At 39.9% G+C, this 24,474-nt stretch overlaps 1 protein-coding gene and 1 long non-coding RNA gene across 2 annotated transcripts in view; one reads left to right on the top strand and one right to left on the bottom strand.

The window, feature by feature from the left end:
* The window catches only part of LOC144215663 (uncharacterized), a 67,829-nt gene that overhangs the window by 24,446 nt on the left and 18,909 nt on the right, over nucleotides 1-24,474 (top strand). The window contains exons 3-4 of the long non-coding RNA XR_013330472.1: nucleotides 755-821; nucleotides 12,118-12,286. This is a non-coding gene — a long non-coding RNA (uncharacterized LOC144215663). The remainder of the gene's footprint in view (nucleotides 1-754; nucleotides 822-12,117; nucleotides 12,287-24,474) is intronic.
* LOC144215662 (parathyroid hormone-related protein-like) lies at nucleotides 530-3,745 on the bottom strand. Its single transcript, XM_077744735.1, has 3 exons — nucleotides 3,366-3,745; nucleotides 3,133-3,252; nucleotides 530-1,628 (listed from the first exon to the last, which is right to left on the bottom strand). Exons 2-3 carry the CDS (start codon nucleotides 3,234-3,236, stop codon nucleotides 1,241-1,243), a joined length of 492 nt encoding a protein of 163 aa, XP_077600861.1. The 5' UTR covers nucleotides 3,237-3,252; nucleotides 3,366-3,745; the 3' UTR covers nucleotides 530-1,240.

Below are 24,474 nucleotides of genomic sequence, written 5' to 3'. Positions count from 1 at the left end.
GGTGGTCTACCTTAATTGGGCCAATCAGTGGGCACAAGGAGATGGGCAACCATTCACACTCACATTTAGAGGCAATTTAGAGTGTTCAACTAGCCTACCATGCATGTTTTGGCATGTGGGAGGAAAGTGAAATACTAGCTTCTCTGAAGAGAGGAAAATCTCCAAATTTGGACCAATTGTCGAGATGCATTAGTCATCAAAATTAAAAGACGGTATTATTTTTGCTTCACATTTCAATTGACTATGAGCATATGATTCAAATGATTTTAGAAGATAAATACTGAACAGGTTAAACATTGACAGCCCCCCCAACCCCCCACACACTTACTGAACAAACATTAATGCATGATCCGGCTTCTAGTGTAGAAGTATAAAAAGGGAAGGAAAATGCCCAAATTTTAAAAAATTATTATGAGATTGCGTGTATCTCGTTTCAGAAAATGCAAATCACAAAACAAAACAATTTACAATGTTATAAGATTATAAAAGTTGAACCAGCTCAACAATTATGGTCTCACTCGTTACACACACACAAACATCACAACATGATATTTGTTGGAAATCTTTTCTAAGACATAATTGGGTCTTTTCCTCTTTAATCAGAATAGAGGGGAAAGTTTCCTGAAATTGCGTTTGTCCTTATAATATATGAAAAATTCTGATGTAACACAACAGGATGTTAAGTACTGTCTGAACTAGATCATGTACTGTAAAATGTTACTGTAATTACTAATTGTTTTTTTTTTTGTTGCAGCAGACAGAGGAGAGAGGAAAAAAATCACCTTTTAACACCCATCACTCCAGAGACTTAAGTTATGAAGGTAATCTTAAAAAGACGTACGAGAATTGTGATTTTGGTCAAATTCATTTTCAAAATGGGCAGGTGAAATGGGTAATTGTGTATTCCGCGTTAGACATAAAAATACATATACATAAATTTTGCCCCACATTCTGAAATAATTGTCAACAAACAAAAGATAAAAATGCAAGTAAAAAAAAAAACAGTTTTGTGATCGTAAATAAGTTTCAACATTTACGATTGTCGATCTGTTTTCCACCCAGGCAGGAATGATAATCAATCTGAGCATACAAAATACTACACCAAAAGACTTTTAAGTCAGAATTGTCTTTCAGAGACATCTGAAAATCTGGCTTTTGGTGTGATTGGTAAAAAAAAACTTGGGACCAGTCGTGTGTATCCCGCCGTAGTGCAGCACGGCTCCGATCCATTGGTAGACTGTCACTCTTGCGTTTGGGCCGAGCGGGTCCTCCTCCGCTTCTTGTCGCCTTCCCTGCGCCGTCCCAGCTTGGTCTTTTTTTTCCTTTTGGTGGCCACCTTGAGCGGCTGATCCTGGTCCTTATAAGCCATGGCCTTGTTGGTCTCCTGCGGCAGGACGGGGCCCTCGCGGTCCACCCCGAACCTGTGAGGCAGGTTCTTGGTGGCCTCTGGGGTCTTTTGGTGGAGCTCGTTCCCACTGAAGTTAGGCGTCCTACTGTGAGTGGGTGGCGCCCTCTCATCGGCCGTGTGCACCTCCTCCAGGAGCTCTTGCAGCCACAGGCGACGCTTCAGTTCTTGCATGCTGCGACCTTTGTCGTGCATCAACTGGGCGTGGCTCACTGACCGCCGCCTGCCGCCAGAAAATAACTTGGCGTTAACACACAGATAAAACTTACTATCTGCTCGAACCGAGCCTTTGCTAGGTTTTTTAAAGGCCTTACAGTCTGGAATTTTGCCAAGTTCTAAGTATTATAGACAGTTTGGAATATTATGGACAATTTGGAATATATAGCTCTTCAAGTTCATATCTTAATTGCCTAAGGTATCTGTTATAGTAAATAAGTATAATTCTTAGACTTTTATGGAGGGTCAGTTCGTGCAATGAATAAAAAATACTTTTGAAAAACAGTTGGACGGTAAATGTCCACAACTGAGTACCACTGTGTTCTCAGTTATGAACATTTCACTAATAATAATAACAATAATAATGATAGTCGTAATAATGCTGTATCACTACAAAATCTACAATTAACAATTGACTTCCATTTTTCATGTGGTTTAAGAATCACGTATAGCAAACATTTGCCAATGACTCACAGCCATACTCAATGGATATTCGCCCAAAAAATATTAATGCAAACGTGTGTCCAGATTTGACTGCATTTTAACACAAATCTCTGGATTGAGTGCAGGGTCTTCAAAAAAACTAACGCATTTTGAGATGTACTGAAGTACCAAAAAGTTCAATTTAACTTTTATAGTCAATTATTTACAGCATCTTGGCACAACAAAGGGCAAAAATACAATGTTCCACTTAAAAAACTTTAATTGGGCTTGAATTGTAAAGAAAACATGTCACTGGACACACTGTCAAAACGTTTCCATCGCTTTGCTACATTAAAAATCGAGTAAAAACAAATTACTTTGTGATAGCTTTGAAATATGCGTAATAAATATTAATGAGTATTTTTTAAATGTTCTATTTTAATTTCTCAATACCAGTTAAATAATCCTCTATTCCCTAAATATGCAATATATTTCCTCATCCATTGTCACATTCTTTGAGACTTCTTGGCTCATGCTCATGTTTTAGTGCAAAATCTTTATTTCATTGAATACCAGCCGTAGAAATTTCACGAAAAGGATTTTTTTGTGGTGGCTAATGTCCTACTTTTAATGACTTTCTGACAATTTTTTATTGACTGGGCTTTTTAGTATTTTTTTTTTTGGTGCTGAAATGGTCCAATCACTGAATTGGGATTTTTTTCTCTGTGGATTACAGTTCTTAACTTTTCATCTCATACAAAGTTGTTACTTCGCATCCTCATGTTTAGGTGTAATCAACAGAGAGATGGTTGAGACAGTTGAATACAGTAGAGGGCAGCAGAAACAAGTTTAAAATTAAACACATGACCACAAAAAGTCTGGGAATGTTTCTGTACTGATGAGCCGTTCTGTATCAACCAGTCAATTCAATTTCCATTTGACGTATGTAGGAAAAGTAACGGTGGCTTAGTTAAAAAAATAAATAAAAAATGTACGTCTTAGATGAGGCAGATGACGAGTAAAAGACTAGCAGCGGTCTACAACATAAGCAAGTCAATAATCATTGAAACTTTTTGAAAAGAACTCACATTCTGCTACTTAGTGCGTCAACTGGCCTCCCGTATGGCATCGCTGGAGAACACAGCAAGAACACAGCCAAACTCCATTGATGAAGTAGCACTATGGAGCACATCCTTCCACCCTAAGAACTATAAAACACACCATTTTTGTTAGGAGAAAAATGTACTTGATAAAAGACAATCTGTAATCGAACTGACTTTTTAAGTTCCTAAACTTGTAAAAACAACTAACTGCTACTTACATGATACTTTTGACAGTGAAAATCCCCTACAAAATCCGTCTGGAAGCTCCCACAGATGATCTCCTTGTTAATAAAACGATGTGAGTTTATTTGGGCTAATACAAAGAAGCCTGGGTAAAAGTTCTGTGTGTATCCATTGGTGTGAAGGCAGCCTGGGGAAATCCCCCGCTAGTCTTTTCCATTCATTTGCCTTCCAACGGTGTGCGCAAGAGCTATTTATTTCTCCCTGATGTCCCAATTAGAAAAAAAAGCAGGATAAAGATAGTCGCCCAGCAGCAGTAGCAGTAGAAGCAGTAGAAACAGTAACACTAAGTCACCCAAAGTTTCAGGCCAACCAGCTGCACTCCAACTTGAGGTGGTCTCATGAAGAGCAGAGCATCTTCTGCGGTGGTCCGCACACGAGCTTCTAAGAGGCTTTTTCACTCTGACTCAGCCTGTGTGTGTCTGAGAGAGGGGGGGGGGGGACTCTAAACTCCTCTTCGAGTTTGAAGATGCCGGTACCTCCTCGGCTCCGACCCACAGAAGTTCTGTCCTTAACACCCTCCCCGTTCCTTAAAACTCGCACCCACCTCCTCCCATTTGCACTCACCTGCACAGATAAGTTGGTGGTGTCCTTACAAACTGCCCCACTCAAATGCTCATGTTCTTCAAACTTGTTTCTTTGGAGTCCTTATGACACCTAAGACATGTAGCCAGGGGGCACCAGGTTCGATTCTTACTGCGTTGCTGAATGGAGGTGGTCAAATTTCGCCATGTTTTTAATTAAAACCTGGAAGGGTTCGCAGGTTAGGGGAGTGCAACCAAAAACTCAAATTCATAGAACAGTTGTCAATGACTTGAGTTTTAGCCCAGAAGAACTTTTTATACAGTAATTGTCAGGATAGTTAGAGATGGCAGAATTTGAGGCAATATCACCCTAAACTAAAACCACATTCCCAATTATACTTGTTTTCTTCTTTAAATAGTCAAGAACTTCATTGGTGATCACTCCAAAGTTTTGGATTGGGTAATGCTCACCTCATGGACAAATTAATCAGAAAAAGACCTCTTTCTGAAATAATCTGATAAATCTAGCAACCAAGCACAGAAATATTTGCGTATCCCAAACCACACTGATAAGTTACCCCTGACCAATGCACTATAGTCAGGATTGAGCCAAAGAAGTAGGACTACATTTCACAGATAGTTTTACTCACATATAAGTGTCTGCTTTAGGCAGACAGTTTTATCTGGTTTGACAACAGGGCATTTTTGGGAAAACTGCCAATTCCCAAACGCTCGTTCCGTCACTGTAATAAAGTGTCTTGTCAGATCAAAAAGCAGGTCATGAGTGACAGGTGTTCGACCACCAAGGTGGTCATGTGTTACCGTACAAGGCGGGGGGAAGGGCGGGCTTAGTCCAAAGTATACAACGAGGCCCTAACCACTTCCCCAGGGGAGAATGACCATAACCTCAGAGAAATCCAACCCATAGGCTCTCAGTGCCTGCCATTCAGTGGAACCCACGCTCCCCGCCACTCGTTACCTGAGCAAAGTGGCTCACCGCCACATGGTTACAGCGGCTTCTGAGGTATCTCTCCATGCGGGCTGGGCAGAAAACTCCATGGACGAAACCATAAAATGGCTCAAGATTTGACTCAAGCAACCTTTAGACCAACACAGGACAAAACACAGTATGGTCAACTCTTTTTGATAGATAACCACTTGACCATGCAATATTAGATTGAAATAAAGAGATACTCACTGAAGTTTAGCGCTCGCCCATATAGACTTTGCCATCTCCGTTTTCATCCAAAAGACATTCTGCTTCGTAGAAATCCTTCTGACCGTTCCCTTTATTTTGGAGAAAATACCATGGTTTGCGACTCGTCATATGTCACTTTATTTTGAAATTGGCATTTACAATGCTATTTCAATTTTTTCTCTCTCAAAATGTCACTTTGAATTAACACTATAGTACATCAGCACAATAGATAAGAGGTTAGGACATCTGCCCAGCGTTATGAGATCAGTTTTTCAACCCTGGCCTCCGGCCTTCCCTGTGATTGTATGTTTTTCTCGGTGCTCGGACGTGTGGTCGCCGGTCTTTTGGTCAACGGTTGTTTTGGTCGCCGGTCAAATGGTGACAGAGTCTACTGTTGAAGCCAGCTCTCAAAATTATATTCATGAGAGAGTTTAATATCTAAGAGAGAGAGTTTAATATCTAACAGAGAGAGTTTAATATCTAAGAGAGTGAGTTTAATATCTAAGAGAGTTTAATATCTAAGAGAGTTTAATATCTAAGAGAGAGAGTTTAGTATCTAAGAGAGTAAGTTTAATAAAAAGAGAGTTTAATATCTAAGTACTGTTCAATATCTAAATATCACTTTGGACCGGCAACCAAAAGACCGGCGACCAAACGTCCCGTCATGGTTTTTCTCTGTGCCTCTGTGGGTTTTTTTCTGGGTACTCCGGTTTCCTCCCACGTCTCCAAAATTATGTTCGTTAGGACACACCAATTTTTTCCTAGGTATGGGTATTGGTATGAGCATGAATGTTGTTTGGTTCCTTATGCCCTGCGATTGGCTGGCAACCAATTCAGGGAGTCTCCCGCAAACTGCCCGTGGTTGGCTGGGATAGACTCCAGCACCACCAATGCTTGTGAGGATAAGCAGTACAGTAGAGGAATGAATGAATTTCCACTTTGTTGTTGGGCAATTTGCGTTTTGAGCATTGCAGAGGGTAATGGAAACCCAGCTAATGTCTCCTTGGCATCCATGACTCCAGCAGGTCTCGACGATGTCGCAGAGATTTTTCCCCAATGAGACAGAATAGTCTCGGTGACGAATCTGAAATGTCTCGGGAACATTGCAGGAAAACATCTCCCAAGAAATAGAAGAGTTACGCTGACTCCATGATGATCCAATAAGTGGACACTCAGGCTACACTTTAGTTGGCCAACTGTTCTCCAGCCCTAAGAAATAGACTTTGGCGTCACGACAGACTAATAAAATCAGTTATGATTTTGTCCGAATTTTAGGAGACGCAATTCAGTCATAAGGCGTAATAAAAATGATTTTAAAAGGATATTACGTAGGAACAATTTTTTTTATTTCAAATTAAAAAACATTGTTCTCATCCATGATATATATAACAAAATTCATTGAAACTTTACTATCTTCTACAACATAATGATTAAAAGACTCGTATAAAAGAACTGCTAATTGACTGAAATAATGTTTAAGTAAATTACATTACTTAATTGTAATGTGTTTTTAAAATTAAATAATTAAATATTTTAATTTTGGTATCATTATATCTTCTGGATTTTGACTATTTTTAAAATGTATTACCGACTGTTGTTAAAGTCAATATCTTAAAACCAGGGGTTAATCTTTTTAGGAAAAAATGAACACGTGAATTGAACTATATGCATTTATTGTCACTATACAAGTATAATAACATTTAATGAGGTTTTAATTTAAATTTCGACTTTGGAGAATTAAGTATAGTATTTTTTATGTGTAATCTAAAACAAAATGCTTAGAATTCTTAGCCGAAAAATGATTGCATCTTGCCCATCATGACGTGAATACTGATTTATGATGGCGGGCACTCCCATAAGTGTGCAAAGTGTGACAGTGACATCAGCTCCCATCAGGAAGGGAGATGCTCGCCTCTCGCTAGGCGTCAACCAGTCTCCGATTTTATGAAAAACACCGTCTTGAGAGTCGAGAGCTCAAACGTTAAAAAAAAAAAAAGAATATTACAGTGACTGTTTTTTTATAAGCTCAGCGGTCCTGGTCACTTCACATGAGCTTTGGACTGCCTAATGGGGGTTGTAGGAAAAAAGGGAATTTTGCCATTCTTCCCCTGTTGACTTCCACACTGCATGCCAAGTGATGTGTTGTTTTGTTTGGTCTGTCATGGTGACCGCCACCTGCTTCATGTGTCTTCACATTTATATAACTCACAAACACATTTTTCTAATGTTTTTGAAATGCTCATTTTGGAAGGTCACTTAACAATGTGGTCATTTTGACCCTTTTGGTGAATATGTAGAGAAAGGTATTCATCAGACCCCAATTTCATATTTTCATGATTATTATTTGTGCGTCATTTTCCTATTACTGCTTGGTTTTGGCCACCCAATGGTGTAGTGCAGGGGTAGTGAACCTATGGCTCGGGAGCCACATGTGGCTCTTATGATGGGTGCATATGGTTCTTAGCTAAAATATGGAAACCATTGGTGAGAGTCCCGAATAGGAACGTCACGTCACGACTGTGTCATTGATTTCATTGATACACATTGAACTCATTGATATTCATTGATTAGAATTAGCGTAACAATGTTGTCAAAGGAATTCAGAGACTTTTTGTACTTTAAAAGTGATAAAATGACTGCAAAATGTCATGTATTTTGACTTTTAAATTGTGAGTATGGCTCGTAGGGAACAACATTTGAAAATAGGAATTGTTTATGGCTGTTTTTCAAAAAAGGTTCCCAACCAATGGTGTAGTGGTTCTTTTGTCTGACTTTGGTGCAGGCAGTGTGGGCTTGATTCCTATTTGGTGGTGGTGTGATTGTGTGTGTGAACTGACTGGCGTCCAGTCGAGGGTTCGTTCCACCCTTTTTTGGAGGCTGCTTCCTCAAGATCTTCTTGTTAAGAGCGGAAATGATGGTTCTGACGTAGGTTTGCAATTCTTTAAATGTTGTCCTGGGTTACGCTGATGAGTCGCGGCTGTGCTATTGTAGTCTTTTGTGCCTGCCGGTCACTTCTGGGATGGTTTCAGGTTATAAAACCAAACACAAAGCAAAGACAACTTGTGTGATACTTAACGCAACATTTTGCAGAGGTGAATCCTCTTGATAAGTTGGCAGTTTAAATTTAACTACAGTTGGATTGTAACTTTGTGTGGACTGGGAGCTGGCAGTACATTTACCCAACTTCTGAGTGATTTGTGCTTATGACCCTCATGAAACAGCTTCAATGGGAACTATGCCTTTAGCCTTCTTTTTTTGGTTTTATCGCCCACACTATCTTTTGCTTTCAAAATCTCCACCTTTTTGCACTAATATTTTGATTGTATTCAAAACATGTGCTGCTCACCACAGTCACAATATTAGGCAAACCTGTTTATTGTCCGAAAAGTTGATAAAAAAGCAATAGTCAGGTTCATTATTTTAATTTGGAGAACAGTGGCGTCACTGTGAAACTAAACTGCCTCATGGGAAAGTTGTATAAAAAGATAATCCGCATAACTATAAGAATATGCGTGTGACAAAATAAATTTCTAAGCCTTTTTTTTGTTTTTACATAAATGATTAAAATTGTTAAGTAGATATAAACAGCCTTGTGCAGTTGCTGCCCTTAAAATAGGCTCCAGCTCCCCCGTGACCCCTGTGAGGATAAGCGGCACAGAAAAGGAATTATGAAGGTTATTTTTCTCCAAAAAATCAACATTTAATACAAATAAAGTCAGAGTTAAACCTAAAGGACAAGACGAAAGTGTAGTATTTGTAGTAGTAGTTGTAGTAGTACTAATAGTTGTTGTATGTATAGCTACACATATATAGTGTATGTGTACTATATGCATATCTATATCAGCCTATCTTTGAATTTGTTTTACGAAAATATTTGTTATATTTTGCTCAGCTTGAAATCAGAATGTTATGTAAATAAAGAAATTGTTGTTATGAAAAAGTCACATCTTTGGGAGAAATGGCATAAGTCCTCTCCTCCAAAATTGGCATCTTAAAAATAAATCCATATTTTTCTCATGGGAAAATAAGACCGAGTCAAATGTTTCCCAAATTATTACTTTTTCTTTCCAAGAAAAAAAAGTATCCCTTTATAGAATTAAGAGAATTTTACAAGACAAGTCAAAATCAGTAATGTAAAGTCTCTTAATAAATACACTTAGAACATCTCAAAAAGTTAATGAGTATTTTTGTGGTTGTTGACATGTTAACCAAACATCCTATTCCTATTTCGCACAAGTCAAAGAATGAGGGCATTTTTTACGTCCTGCAGAACTGTGAGTTTCCTCCCTGTAAACAATCCCACACACACTGAGGCGATTCATCTCCTTTCTCTTGGCTTTTCAAGAATAAAACCCATTGGAATTTTTTCCTCATATTGTTACTCTAGCTACATACACTACATGCACTGTATTGTTTTTGAACTAGCTGGAATAACTTGATAAGGAAAGTCCATCAAGTATTGGCAGGAAAATGGATGGATTAGGCGAATGGATGGAGGCCAGATGCTGGAATGCTAAATGACTTGTGAGATTCACGATGTTGCCACCTAGCATAATTCAATTTGGGGGATGACTACATGGTGGAGCCCACCACCAGGCCTCCCGCTGTCTCTAGTGCAGTTTCCCTCTGTTTTCAATGATTGTGTTTTTTTTGTGTGTGGGTTTGCATCAAATATTTTACCTGTGAAAAAAAGTTCATTTCCTGGCAGATGTTAGTGTAAGGCAGTGTTTCCCAACTTTTTTTAAATCTCAAGGCACACCACTAGCTGAAAATCTTTTAATTTAAAACTATGTTGCCTATATTCACATTATAAGGATTCTCCTCAAAGTTTTATTATCAGGAATTAAATAACCCCAATCCCAAATGATTCCCAAAACTTTTTTTCCCCACCAATTTAGCGTCATCAGAGTTGATGTCCGCAAAATAGGTCACAATTTTTTTAACCTTATTTTAATTTTGACTTTTCACCCAATATTACGCAAAAAGTAATGTGCTCAGAGAGACTATACGTCGCCAAAAGTTGATGCCCCTGAAACCAAACAACTTCCGATTCACATACCGTAAAAATAGGAAAATGTCTTAAACCTCGTAATATTACGACTTTTTTCCTCCAATATTACTTCAACCACCTAACATTCCGCGAAAAGCCGTTTTGACTTAACGTCGGAAAACCAAAGAGCTTCTGGTTGACTTAACATAAAAATAAACAACAAAATGACTTTAATCTCATAATATTACGATTTGAATCTTGTTATAGTACAATCGATAATTTCATATTTCAATTTTAACCTCATAATAGTAAGATTTTAATCTCTTTCTATTTCGATTTCTCTCTGGGATTATTACAATGTGTGACTTCTCGTAATTTCTCGCGGCACACCTGAGCATTGCTCAATGCACACCAGTTAGGAAACACTAGCGTATGAAACTGGGACCAGGAAAGCTCCTTGTGTGTGAATCATGCTAAATTGCACTCAGAAAGACTATCCAATACTGCGCCCCATTCATCTGCTCCCCTGAACCCATTGCATCAAATCTGGCGCCTTGATTTTGGCTGCTTGTTCCTCTCTGTCGCTCCACCCTCTTATGTCATCAACAACTTTCGGTGCGATGTAGCCACGTGCGTCACAGTTTGGACTGGGAAACTGGCCTTGTTCAAGTGATTGCCCTTTTTTTGTTCAGCTGAAGTGTGTGTTGCACAAATAAGTGTTTAAAAGTAACATAGCACATTGCAAGAATGAAGTTGAAACCAGCATAATAATTTTATGTTGTCATTAATTGGAACACGGGAGTGACAATTAGAAAGAAAGCATCGTTTTGGGGGCGGGCCAGTGGATAAGTGGTTAGCTCGTTGGCCCAGAGGATGAGTGGTTAGAGGATTGGACTCACAGTGGCTTTAAATCCAGGTCGGTCCACCTGTGTGGAGTTTGCATGTTCTCCCCGGGCCTACGTGGGTTTTCTCTGGGTACTCCAGTTTAAGCCCACATTCAAAAGTAATGCCTGGTAGGCTGATTGGACACTCTAATTTGCCTCTAGGTATGAGTGTGAGCATGAATGGTTGTTTGTCTCCTTGCACCCTGCGATTGGGGGGGGGGGGGGGGGGCCTCAAGATCAAAATCATCTTTTTGGGCCAATTGTTCCAGAAATACACATGGAATTAATCTTTTTCAGTTACAACCCACCCGAAAACATCAGAAAAAAAGTCAATGACATATATAGGAGAAGACAGGCGACGAGTCTGCCAGGTTGCTATCAGTGCCCTGATTTCTTAGATAAGTCAAAGGAAAGTATGTGTGTAGAAGAAGGGAAAAAAACAACTCCCAAACTATGTTCATATGATGGTGGTGGTGGTGGTGGTGGTGGTGGTGGGGGGGGGGAGGTCAGAGAGACTGGGGGGGAAAACACATAAGATTATGAGTAACAGAATAAGATATTAATCGGCACAATGAATGGAATACTAAGGCTAAAAAAGTATTGCATTTTGTGAGTGTCAGTTCTGGTGATCCAAAATTGTTGATATTGAAGAATTTTAACAGGTACAATTGACAGGCATTTTACATTCAGATCTGAGAGTCGGAAGAAAAAAAATCCCTCATAAGATACTCAAAAATAGTTTCTCATGATAATTGTTCAGAGAATCAACGGCCACGCGCCAACCTTTCGTATTCGGCAAATAAAAAGTTCAAGCGATTCCCCATGGTCGTGCTGTACATAACGTGCTTGTATATAAATCCATTTCGACCAAGGCCAAAGGCCTGTTATGACTAAACTTTTTTTATTTTATTTTTTGTAACCGTATGTAACGGTGAACACGTGGCTGAGGTGTATAACTTTTTATGTTCCAGGGGGTACGTAATATTTGACAGCGCGGGTGAAGCTCGGGCCCACTCTGCGATTTGTTGACACGAGAAGTCGGGGGTTTATTATCCTGGAAAACCTCAGCTGAAAAACGACGTTTTCACAATTGCTCCGGCCCACTCCTAATGGCTTTTTAACGGCAATTTTCAGAACGCTCGCTCGGGATGATTGGACCGCCGGCGCGGTACAGACATGCATTGTGGGCAGCTGGAAGAGTTTTGGGCTCATCACTCACGACGACCAATCGTAACTGTCACCGCTGGAATGCTCCGCGCGCCCTCCTCGGCTTGGGCTTTTCCTGGCTCCTATGACTCAAGAGGTTGGTGATTTTCAACCATGGGAACACGCGCTGTAAAATAACACAATAAAACACAAAACAGTAAAACAGCATTACAACCCACAGTCTAAACACAACAACAACAACAACAAGCAACATGTACTAAAAATAAGCAAAACACCACAACACTAAAATAAAGATGCCAGAACATAGTAAACCTGTCCAAAAGCCTTTGCGGTTACTAGAAGACAACAACATAGACCACAGTGAGGCTTTGAAATAGAATGACACATTTGCCAAGTTTGACCAGATATCAGAATGGGAATTGTCCTTATTGGCCAAATACTGAACACTATGTTAGAAACACATAATGATACACTGGACTTCAAAACCATTACCATTGTTGGGGACAAGGTGGATATGGTAGCAGATTCCTGGGTACCTGGGCAAGCGTTACCCAGTAGAGCAGTGGTCGGGAAGCTTTTTGACAAAGAGAGCCACAAACAATTCATATTTTCCAATGTTATTCCTTGTGAGCCACACTACGAATTTTAAGGTCAAAATACATACATGTAAACGAGTGTCTTTTCAAATTTTTTGTCATTTCACCACTTTTAAAGTGGAAAAAAATGAATATTTTTTAAAAGATTCTTATGCTGTTGCCAATTAATGAGAGGATGCGTTCCAGTAGAGTCTACTCACTCTACTGCAAAAAAAAATGAAGATTGAAGCAGTTCTATATGTATTATCTCAGTTCTGTCACCAGCGATTTCCATATTTCAACTCACAGGTTAGCAAAGAGCCAGATGGACCCATCCAAAGAGCCACATGTGGCTCCCGAGCCATAGGTTCCCTAGCCCCGCAGTAGAGGGTATGCACGCTCTACTCCTGCCTATAGTGTGCTGTAGCACACTGTGCTTGTTTACCTCATTTATATTATATTTGAAAATGCATATTGCATTCTTAATCCATGTGTAGAATAACTATTACTACTGCATCTTACTAAGTTTTTATAAAACTTTTTTTAAACAAATTTCATGAATTTATTAATTAATAGTGGAATAAAATCGCGAATAGCGAATTTGCGATGAGTGAAGACGTGATAATCGAGGGATTACTGTAATTCTGTATACAACTAGGATACTCAATGGAGAATACATTTGGTACCAAGTCAATATATTACCCTGCTGTGTTAACACATATGGCGTCTTAGGGAATAAGAAAATAACATTTATCGGAGCGATGTCGAGGTGTTTAAATTGTGACACTTTTATTGAAAGTTACTGTCATGATGAATTCAATATTGAATGTCTTATTCAAACATTTCCAACATGGGACACTATGAACAAGTTAGGTTTCTCCACATTCTTTCACAGTTACGTACATGCACGTTGCTGGAAAGTGTGCATCCACCTTCGAAAATGCGCATATCCTGCACATTACCTAACCGGTGTTCAGGGTTAGCCAAACATTTTTCGCCATTTATTTAATCCGAAAGCACCTCCGAGATTTGTCAGTCTTGCTACTCGGCTGCGTGATATATGATCATCCTCCTCCGCCTCCTCAAAGCGGCTTCTGGGCCCACTTCCTTATTTACAACTAAGCTTTTTTTTTTTTTTTTAATGTTAACCATAAATGTCAGGCTGCTGGAGACAGCGAGTCGGGGAGGTCCGAAGCAGGACAAAAGCGTGTTGTCCAGACTCAGTCTAGAGTGCAGGTACATTAAATCATTATTTTTCAGACAGGAAATATCTGCCAATGCACATTTTGCCTATGAAATATGTTTCTAAGATGAAATGATTCCAGCTTGGCAGAGCTGTGCTCACGTCTCAACGGGAGAGTACTTTAAATCCAGTTCTGCTTCTTTTTAGGGAAACCTGAAGCAGAAGAAAAGTTGTTGTGCATTTTTTTCACTTTTTTTTTTAATCCAGGCCAATACTAAGCTCCTGCAGCCACAATTGAGAAGTAAATAATGTACAACAAACTCAAAAAGTTGCCACTTTACCTTGATAAGTTTGTGGTTTAATGTGATAAGTTTCACATTTTCATCAAAGTTTCACATTGTAAAGTGATTGACGTCAAGATTTGAAACATTTGCGATTGACTCCAACAATGTTTAATTCTCTGAGTAGGCTTTTTCAAGACTACAGTTTTTACTGTTTCTATTTAATTGAACAGACCAAATGTTATATGAATATGTAATTGCGCAAATTATACCATTTATACCATAAGTCACCATTTTTTAATGTATTTGAGTAGTTTTTCTCTGTGAGTAGACGCTATATGTGAATGGAAATACAGCCATCTGTTATGTGTGCATGTATTTATGATGATATTTAGAAAGATGGATGGATATATAGTCGTATATTCTTTGTTGGAAAGAATTGAAAGAAATGCTTTTTGTTTCCTCAGACCCCAATTTTTGCACTTTTATTGAATATTTTTAAACTCGAGACAATCAATGAATCGCCTTTCGATAGAAAAAAAAACCCCAAAAGAAAATATCTCTTTGGAATACTGAACACTTTTTTCAGTACCTGCATAGGTTTAACTTCCCTCACATGCATGAAGAACTACAAGATTAAGGTATAGGTGTTACACATCTTGACAGTTCAGGTTATGAGGAGCATGTTCAGAACCTCTTGTCAGAGTTTGAGAAGTCTTTTAAGAGACCTATCTGTTTTGTATCTGGTGTATTTTTCTGTATAGTTCATATGGAGGTCAGGGATGGCCATTACTCATCATGTATGTGTGAGGTTGAGAGAGGGTAGTTTTGTGATGTCTTGTCGAATGGCTAAGTGACAACAAGGGTAGTTAATACAAGATGAAAATGATCTGTGGAGCTTACAATGTTGACACTGGACAGGTGGATTGCGGGAGGTTGGTGACTTGAAAAGTAGCCCTTTAGACAAAAATGCTTAGACACTACTGCTCTAAATTGTTGAACAATCGAAATTTAATTCAGGATGTCCCCCACGGTTAGTTAGGATGGGCTCCAACACGGCCACGCCCTTGTGAGGATAAACGGTACGGAAAATGTTGGAATGAAACAAACAAAAACGGTAACTGTACGCAAATTAATCGTATATGCTTGCTGGAATTGACACAGGATAATTTTCCTTCACTACTACATCTTCACGCACTACCTGTTTGCATTCTTGCGGCCAATAGAAAACAGTGGAGTTGACAGATGGTTTGTTGTCATGCTTTAAGGCAACATTTATGAAGTGCATGTTCTCACTTTATTTCCCACAACACAGTACTAAATTGATTCTAAACTATGCATGAAATAAATCCAATTGTGTTTGTTGTCATTTTCCTAAAGCTTACCAAAGTGGTTCAACCCAATACTTTAACTTTTACACCCGCAATAGATACATCTGCATGTAGATATGTCACATGACCGTGAGTTGAATATTATATTCAACATTTATGCCAGTTAAGAAAAAGCAAGAAGTTACTTGCTGCCCCTTATTGACTTGACCTCAAAGGCAGAGAACCATGCCCAGCAGCTCGAAGAAAACCCCCACACAGCCACCACCGATGGTCTGCCTGCCCACGACCCATCGCCCGAGACATTAGCATAAACCTCAGCCGGCCTGCCAAGCTACACACATTGGCAGACACACACATGCATACAGCCTAGCTTCTCGTCCCGCTGCAAAGACAGCTCTGTCTGGAGCCGGTGCGGGTGGGGGTGCACGGGGGGGGGGGGGGGGGTGCAAGCTTTCGGTTTGTGATGGCATTTTACACGAGACGTAAAACCCCACTGTGGTGTTTTACGCCTTTGTGGCTTGCGGTGATCCCGTGGCATGGCCTGTGGAACGCTTTTTTTTTCTGCATGCTGCAAATCGCTCACAGTCCGTTAAGGAGAAGGGGAAAAAGTGTCCGTCAGCGTGGATTTTTGCCACCGTTCGTGTCAAATTTAGGACTTGCAAGCGACAGCCAGTTTACTGGTGACATTGGCGCTAAAGCCAATGATCTATGCTGCATATTTCTTGTTGAAATCTTCAACTAAATTGTAAACTGAGAACTAAAGTGGGACATTTTTCAATATCTAAATGATGGGGTTTCTAATATAGTGGTAGTCTGTTATTGGACTATTGCACCTAACATTAGGATAACTGAATTTGCTTTTCTTGTTGTTATCTCTTTTAGATGCATCCATTGGGTTGGAGTTATACTTTTAAGAACTTTACTCCAAATATAAAAAAAAATGAGTTGGCTCATCCTAGTTTGCTACAACTCCAATTTTAATGATCCCTTGTCTTGCCTTATAAGTTCAAAACAGGTTACATCCATATTTTTTCCTTTGGAAAATTTGGATGTGCCAATTCTATATTTTTTTCTACTGTCAGAATATTACAAGCACTGCAAGAAAAAAATGCAGATGTTGCCATGACCAAAAGCCTTTTTTTTTTGACTGAATGACAGACACATTTTCTGATAAATTCACAGCAGGATAGAATTAAATGTGCGGATATGCTGAAGTGATTCAACGTCTGCATGATCTCCATACTGTAAACATCCCTGTGAGTGAAACCAGAGCTGCAGTGAAAATGGGCTCCTGCTTTACACACTTGACAGCTCCCTGAGGTTTTTCACACGGTCTCAGTGAAGATAAATTCAATATTTCAAAAAGAAAAAAAAAGTCTAAAGCTGACAAATCAATAGAGGGATGATTGAGGAGCCCACACGCGTGCGCCGTTACGGTAATGGGGGGGCCGTCTCGCTCTGTTTGTTTACACAAGTTAAGAGCAGGCTCAAATCATTAATGAGTGCTTTGCGTCCAGCGTGTAACCACAGCTAAGCCAGTGGGTCAACAAGGTTGGCCAGACTAACCACTTTGTGTGCATTTGTGTGTGTGTGTGTGTGTGTGTTTGTGTGTGTGTGTGTGTGTGTGTGTGTGTGTGTGTGTGTGTGTGTGTGTGTGTGTGTGTGTGTGTGTGTGTGTGTGTGTGTGTGTGTGTGTGTGTGTGTGTGTGTGTGTGTGTGTGTGTGTGTGTGTGTGTGTGTGTGTGTGTGTGTGTGAGCTTGACTGTGTTGAAATCGTTGGAAAAATACGTCAAGTAAAACTTCAGAATGTAGATAATGTAGAAGTTGCGTGAGAATTTACTGAAAAGATGACAGTGGACAGTGGACAGAAGGTCGATGGAATGTGGGAGAAAGAAGAAGTATATACACTTTTTATTAGGAAATAGATAGTGGAAAGGTTACATATTGCAAAGTTGCTGAAATATGTGGAAGGAAATATTGCTCTCAATGTCTTGATTGTTTCAAGGGAAGGTTTGCACTATTTTTGATCATTTTGAATGAGATGGACAATTTAAAGTTTGTTTTAAAATTTTGTTAAAGAAGAAATGTACGGTAGGTAAAATATTGGTTGGTTTTATAACTTCATTGTGTAAAATTGGGGAATTTTACTCAAATATTTGAATTTCCTTGTACATCCTGAATTAGTGGGAAGGGTTTGAATTAATAGAAAAATCTGTGATGAAGGAAATATGGGAAATATCTACATTGATTTATTAATCTTACCAATGTGGAATTATTTAAAAAAACAGCAACTCTAACAATCTTGTTTTTTTAATTAAATAACAGGGAAATTGTGGATTTTGGCATGATTTTGGTAATGTTCATAATTCATTGTGGAAATGATTTGAATAAGTCAAGAAAGAAAGAAAAAATACTTTTATGGAATTTACAGACAGATAAAATGACCCTCCAATTTATGTGAATAAACTCAACAGTTTATTATTGGAATGATATGAATTGGTGGAAAACTGTGGAAAGGAAATATAAAAAAAGGGGAAAAAAGCAGCTTCCACACAATGATAAGAATTTCCGCAGTCTGCGTGTATATTTTAGTGCCATCGTAATCCGCTCCTACATCAGCCATAAACACGTTCTATATTTAACTACGCTCTATATATTTGGACGAATGCACGTGACACACAAAGTGTCCTGTTTCCACGCCACGTACTGTACCTGCTGGGACCTTTCAGTGGGTATCCAAACACCAGAGAAAAGCTTCACTTTGACTTTCCAAAGGCTCCCAAATGCGCAGTGGAGTGTGCCAAGTGCACTTCAGCACTCGAAGCTGATCCATTTACTTTAAATGAGCTTGTCTCTGCTGGTTTCCTGGCCAATTACAGCACAGTCAACTTAGCTCCCCCTGTTTATTTATCCATTGCTTATTTTCAATGGCGTGGAGTCAGCACGCAGACTTGTCCAACCGTCGGTCGTTCCTGGGACACCCGGTAGGGTGGCGGGTGCTTTGGGGTGGTACCGATGTCTGTGCTTTGGATCCATTTATCATACATCCAACACGGGCCACCCTGTTGGCGCAGGTCTCGTTGTTTGAGTAACAACTACGCCTGATGGAATTTAATCGTTTTTTTTTAAGTGGGCATGCAACTCTGAATTTATAGTTTACCCCGTCCTGCACTAAGCTCTACTACAAAAGATGTAGAAGAAGAAGCTAAAATATATGTATGTATATCATAACAATTGGTTCTTGCTCTGTATATGTGGGTTGCTACTTTATTTCGTTTTATGTTGCAGTTCCTGCAAGGCGTTGCATTTCTTGTCTATGACGTTTTGCATTTTATATATGTTTGCATTCATATTATTGCAACTATGATGCTGGTTTTCATTGCAGTGCAACTTGAGGACTCAAAGATTTAGTGTGCTGTTGGTTTTTGGCCTTGTTGATTAAGTTATGGTAGATTTTTAGTGAATAATTGTACATTGATGTAATTAAGCAAGTGTGAACTTCAAACACTGGCGTGTATAAGTATGTACTTGTCAGTAAGTATACTACTAGAAAGTACAGAATCTCTATAGCATTTTCAGCTGAAATACATATTTACAGAACACCATAAGATGCGTGTACAGACTACATACAGAACGATATCTCTGTCTTTAATTTAGTAAGTAGTGGGTAATGATTGGAAAATACTCTTCAAGTCTTACTGGAATGTGTGCCTGACCAAAATGATTCTGATTAAAAAACAAAAAAGGAAAATCCTAATGATACAAAAGGATGGATTGACATAAACTTTGACTATTCAGGTGCCTCACCAGCGTGAGTTAATTGTTAAAAGCCTGCAGGAATATTCTGTCCAAGACGCAATGACAGTTACTTTGCGCAGCCATATTTGCTCCTTCTCGGCCACTTGCATGAAAATGCTGCGTATGGGGCAAATGTTTACGACCAGTTTGGAGTGAATCCAACGATGTTGGGGGTGTCATGCCATTAAATATACTACGTTAATATCTCAAACACTATAATGGCACAAAACCTCATTTTAACAGCACAAAGGTGGCACTAATGTTTGGCACCATTTTGGAGCAATTTGGACATTGTAAGGGCCCAGTGGTGTGGTTTGAAATTGACAGTATGGCGGGTCAACCATTCATAGTCACACTCATACCCAACGGAAACTGGAGTACCCAGAGAAAATCCACAAAATCCTGGGGAGAACAGACAAACTCCACAAAGTATGATCGAAACCCACCTGGGATTAAACCCTTGATCTCAAAACTGTGAGGCGGACATGCTAAGCACTCGGAACCGTGCCGCTTATCCTCCCCCCAAAAAATGGAATAAAAGCGACTGTTTTGGAAAGCGCATCTGAGTACATTTGCTGGAGGCAGACGTGCAGAGATGGTGATAATCCAATCCGATGTCGGCTCGGTCTTGTCACTCAGCAGCATTCTGTCTTTGACCCCCGTCTTGCCAAAGCCTGGTGGCGTAACACTATACTATTTGTCAGTGCAAAATAGTCCCACCCTATGAGCGCAACTCTAAAATAAGCTTGGCTTTCACCAATTGAAAACACATGCCGGGCCCCGATGATGTAAATGTTCAAACGTGTTAATTCACTAATGAACAGTGAGTCCATTAGACATTGGATTACATACTCCGGGCAGGAGATAAATCAACACTGAGTGTAAGTCAAACATGGGGTTGGGGCCAGGCGGCTTGTTTTCTGTCCGCCTGCGGTTTTCCAACCGTCCCCGTCCGTGAAGCCCATTTTGCTCGCGACGGCCAACGCGTTCCTCCGATCTGCATCCCCTTGTAACGGGCCAGTGTTTGCTTTGTGCTGCACGCGTTCTGCTCACAGGCCCAGCTTTCATTGCTTCGCTGCCAGTGCTGGGAAGTAAACGAGTACATGTTTCCTTCAGTAAAAGTCGCATGTATTTCTATTTTGCTGATTTTTAAACGGTCGTTACAGGCTGAAGGCCTGTCAAGTCACCATTCAGGTTGTTGTTGTTCTTGTGGATACTCATTTCGAAGTCCTTATCCACTCTCATCCGTTAACCGATTACCTTGAAACTTGATAGATATATAGCATGGGCTAGTTTGTATTGATTCTTGGAGCTTGTTTATTTTTTTTATTTTTTTTCTAATATATTTTTTAGCATCAGGTCTGAATTCATCCCAGAATTTTTCTTATAGTATTGGCCTGTGAGTCAGGAATTTGTCAATAGTGTGGGCTTATTGTCTTTGACTCATGACTTTTTAATATGAGGTCAGATTGAAATAAACTACTAAATAAATAATACACAGTGGACCCAGAATACGTTGTAACACCATTTCGTACCATATAGCGAAAAGAAGCCCTGATCCAGAGATGTGGATTCAGAGGGAGAGGGGCTTGGATGGACCAGTGAGTCTACACCACTTGTGCAGGTGGAATTATTGGATTGATTTGGTTCTTGAACACTAATTTAACATGATTTTAAAGATGAAGATGAGCTGGTAAGGTTATTTTTGTGGGAAAAGTGTAAAACTGAATAGCAGAGATGTAAAAGAGAACTTGTATGTAGTTTGGAGTTTGAGGCATCACATCACTTCATCAGCATTATTACAGCGTGACGCATATTCAGTCACTAACCACTCTGACGTGTCTGGCAAAATGATCCCTAAGGAAGTGGCTATATCGCCAAATAGCCGTAAATGGAATTAAATTGCTCAGTTTGCATACTCAGCAATCTTTACACACATTTTTACCACCTTACCTTCAACTATATTAAATATAGTATTCAGAAACAAATCGAGAAAACGACTTTACAAGGTCGATAAATCTCATTCTATCTTTCAACTTTACATTATTTTCGAGTACAACTCATTTGACATTATTCTAAACTGTACATATGAAAAAAAAACGGTTTATTTGAATACATTTTAATGTCCTTAGAGTGTGTGAGGGGAAAAACTAAACTATATTTTTAGAACGTTCTGTCTTCACTGTACTTAGCATGAGTATTTTCTTTTTCTGATGACTTATTACTTTCTTGCTGCTGCCTGAGCCTGAAAAGAAAAAAGAAGAAAAAAAAGAGGGATTAATCTTTTGGAGTTTGTTTTGTGAGTGGTAAATAAAGCTTGTGTGATTCAGGCAGCAGATCTCCTTTCTGTCAGATGGGCTTGTGTGGGTGGCTTCTGGAAACACTGAGGCACGCTGACTATGTTTGTGTTACACTGTCCCCAAGGAGAGGGGAGCCTTGTGGTTCGGATGGATTACGGGGAGGAAGGGGGGCTCGGGGGGTGGTGTGCGGTAGATGCAGGACTGCTTTAAAGTTCAGTGTTAATGGCGGGAGTGAAGTGGCTGCGTGGGTGTGATGTGTTCGCTTCACAGGTCGCTGGCACCGTTCCCCACATTCAACAAAAGTGCCGTTTTGGAGGTGTTATTATGGAAGGAGGGGTCTCACGACCCGGTGGTAGAATATTGGAGGTTTTCATTTTCAAATGCGTCACTCACTCATCTTAAATGTGGAGGTTCCTCTATGAAAGGACAGACTGGATGTTGGTGTCATTGTCTGTGTGTGGGTGACGATAAATTGATGGGCAAATGATGTATTTATTCATGAGGGTGGACACATTACAGTTGTGAAAGGAATGGAAAATAGTTTGTGTTTACATGGGATTAAGGCGACAGATCATGTTTGAATGTAAATAGGTAAACATTAGGATTGAGGTATATGTTATTTGTTTCCATGACTCAGCAAACGGAATGTGAATAGACAAACAGATGTTTCAGATATTTGCTTATATGCAGAGACAGATCTTTGTGTGTTTGTGAATGGAAAATAAAAGTGTATTGCGGTTAGGTAAATGTAACAGAACAGATACCTATTGCCATAAAGTATTAACTGTAAATAGAGGAACTGGCATGGTGTAATTGTTTTTAAATGGACATACACTCAATTAGTTTGTATGAGTGTGTGTGGGTATATATAATTGGAAAAACAGGTGTTGACATTATAGGTACAGTACAGTATGTGTGAATGCAAGGAACCGTGTATTTGTGCAAGTGCGATTTCCCCACCAGGAGCGAATACGTTCACTGGTTTGCATTGCTCCTTCCTCCTCTTGGCTTGAGCAGAAGCTGCCCGGCCGGCCAATTTGCTCAGATGGAAAAGTCAACAATTGCGGCCGAGCTGACCGATGCCAAAGCGCATGACAAACGGCGTAGAACAGAACCACAGACACTCAATGAATTTGCCACATTACACTAAGCACACCCATTGCGAGTTGATGCATGCTTCGCAGTAGATGATCATAAAAGATGTCAATGGATTTATTAGGAGGATGACCTCAGCTATACAGATCCAATAACAAACTGGAGTCCTCACTTTACCACTGTCTATCGCTATAAATAAAGTTATTGTTTATGGGAGTGTGTATATGTGTGTGTATGTGTGTGTGTGTGTGGGCAAGCATGCCTGAGGCGTTCTGGTCGACATTCATAAGGACTTCCTTCCTGGCAGACTCAAGCAAACACCTGATCACTTAGCAAAGAGGAAGGACTCCAATAAGAAGGATCTGTGTGTTCTTTTGAGCTGTCGACATCCACTCTCAGATGCTTAACTGTCTGTGTTCTTTCCAGAGGTGGCAAAAGTATTTTGACTCTGTACTCTCGTAGAAGTACACTTAGGAGTTGCAAGTATTCATTTTATAGTTTATTGTTAGATTGTGACTCAATTCGCTCAGAGGATTTGTTTCCCAGTTTGACTTTAAGCAAAGGTTTACCTCCCAAACCATTAGGCAGACAGCTTTGTGTATGTATACCTTCATTTGCTTTACCAAATAAAGAATGGAAGACAGCCAATGACGGACGACCATTCAAACTCATACCTAGGGGCAATTTAGAGTGTTCAACCAGCTTACCATGCATATTTTTGGGGTCTCTCATCTCAATTTCTGAACCGCTTTACCCTCATTAGGGTCATGGGGGGTGCTGGAGCCTATCCCAGCCAACTATGGGACTGCCAATGACGGACAACCATTCAAACTCATACCTAGGGGGAATTTAGAGTGTTCAACCAGCCTACAATGCATATTTTTTGGGATCTCTCATCTCATTTTCTGAACCGCTTTATCCTTAAGAGGTTCACAGGGGGGTGCTGGAGCCTTTCCCAGCCAACTATGGGATAGCCAATGACGGACAACCATTCAAACTCATACTTAGGGGCAATTTAGAGTGTTCAAGCAGCATACCATGCATATTTTTGGGATCTCTCATCTCATTTTCTGAACCGCTTTATCCTCATTAGGGTCACGGGGGGTGCTGGAGCCTATCCCAGCCAACTATGGGATAGCCAATGACGGACAACCATTCAAACTCATACCTAGGGGCAATTTAGAGTGTTCAACCAGCCTACAATGCCTATTTTTGGGATCTCATCTCATTTTCTGAACTGCTTTATCCTCATTAGGGTCACGGGGGTGCTGGAGCCTTTCCCTCTGACTCCGGGCCATGGGAGGGGACACCCTGAATCGGTGACCAGTCGATCGCAGTGTACGGGGAGATGGAAAACCATTCACTTTAACTCTCATACCTAGGGCCAATTTAGAGTGTCCAATCAGCCACCATAAATATTTTTGGAATGTGGGAGGAAACCGGAGAACCTGGAGAAAACCCACACAAGCACGATGGGAACATGCAAAGTCCACACTGTGAGGACTCAAGCTCAGAAGTGTGAGGTGCACTTGCTAACCTCTCTTCCACGTGCCCCCATCTTAGAGTATATATGTAAATCGTCTTGCAGTACGTGCAATATCAAGTACGTGTTAGAAAAAAATATTTGTACTTTATTAATTCCCACCACTGCTCTCACTCGTGTTTGTATGTAAGAAGATATGACGAGTGTTAAGCGCGTCCAGAAAGAAATACACAGGGCACTTCAAAAATTACAACTTTTCACGCCAAGCGTAATAGAGT

Source organism: Stigmatopora nigra, chromosome 22 (genome assembly GCF_051989575.1).
Source record: "Stigmatopora nigra isolate UIUO_SnigA chromosome 22, RoL_Snig_1.1, whole genome shotgun sequence".
Classification (NCBI taxonomy): Eukaryota; Metazoa; Chordata; class Actinopteri; order Syngnathiformes; family Syngnathidae; genus Stigmatopora; species Stigmatopora nigra.
The sequence above is the reverse complement of the archived record's forward strand: the minus strand, read 5'-3'. Positions and strand labels throughout refer to the sequence as shown.

Coding starts and splice junctions, on each gene's coding strand:
- LOC144215662 (XM_077744735.1), bottom strand. CDS start 3,236: ATGTGCTCCATAGTGCTACTTCATCAATGGAGTTTGGCTGTGTTCTTG. Junction 1,629..3,132: donor GACGCACTAAGTAGCAGAAT/GTGAGTTCTTTT, acceptor TTCTGGCGGCAG/GCGGCGGTCAGTGAGCCACG.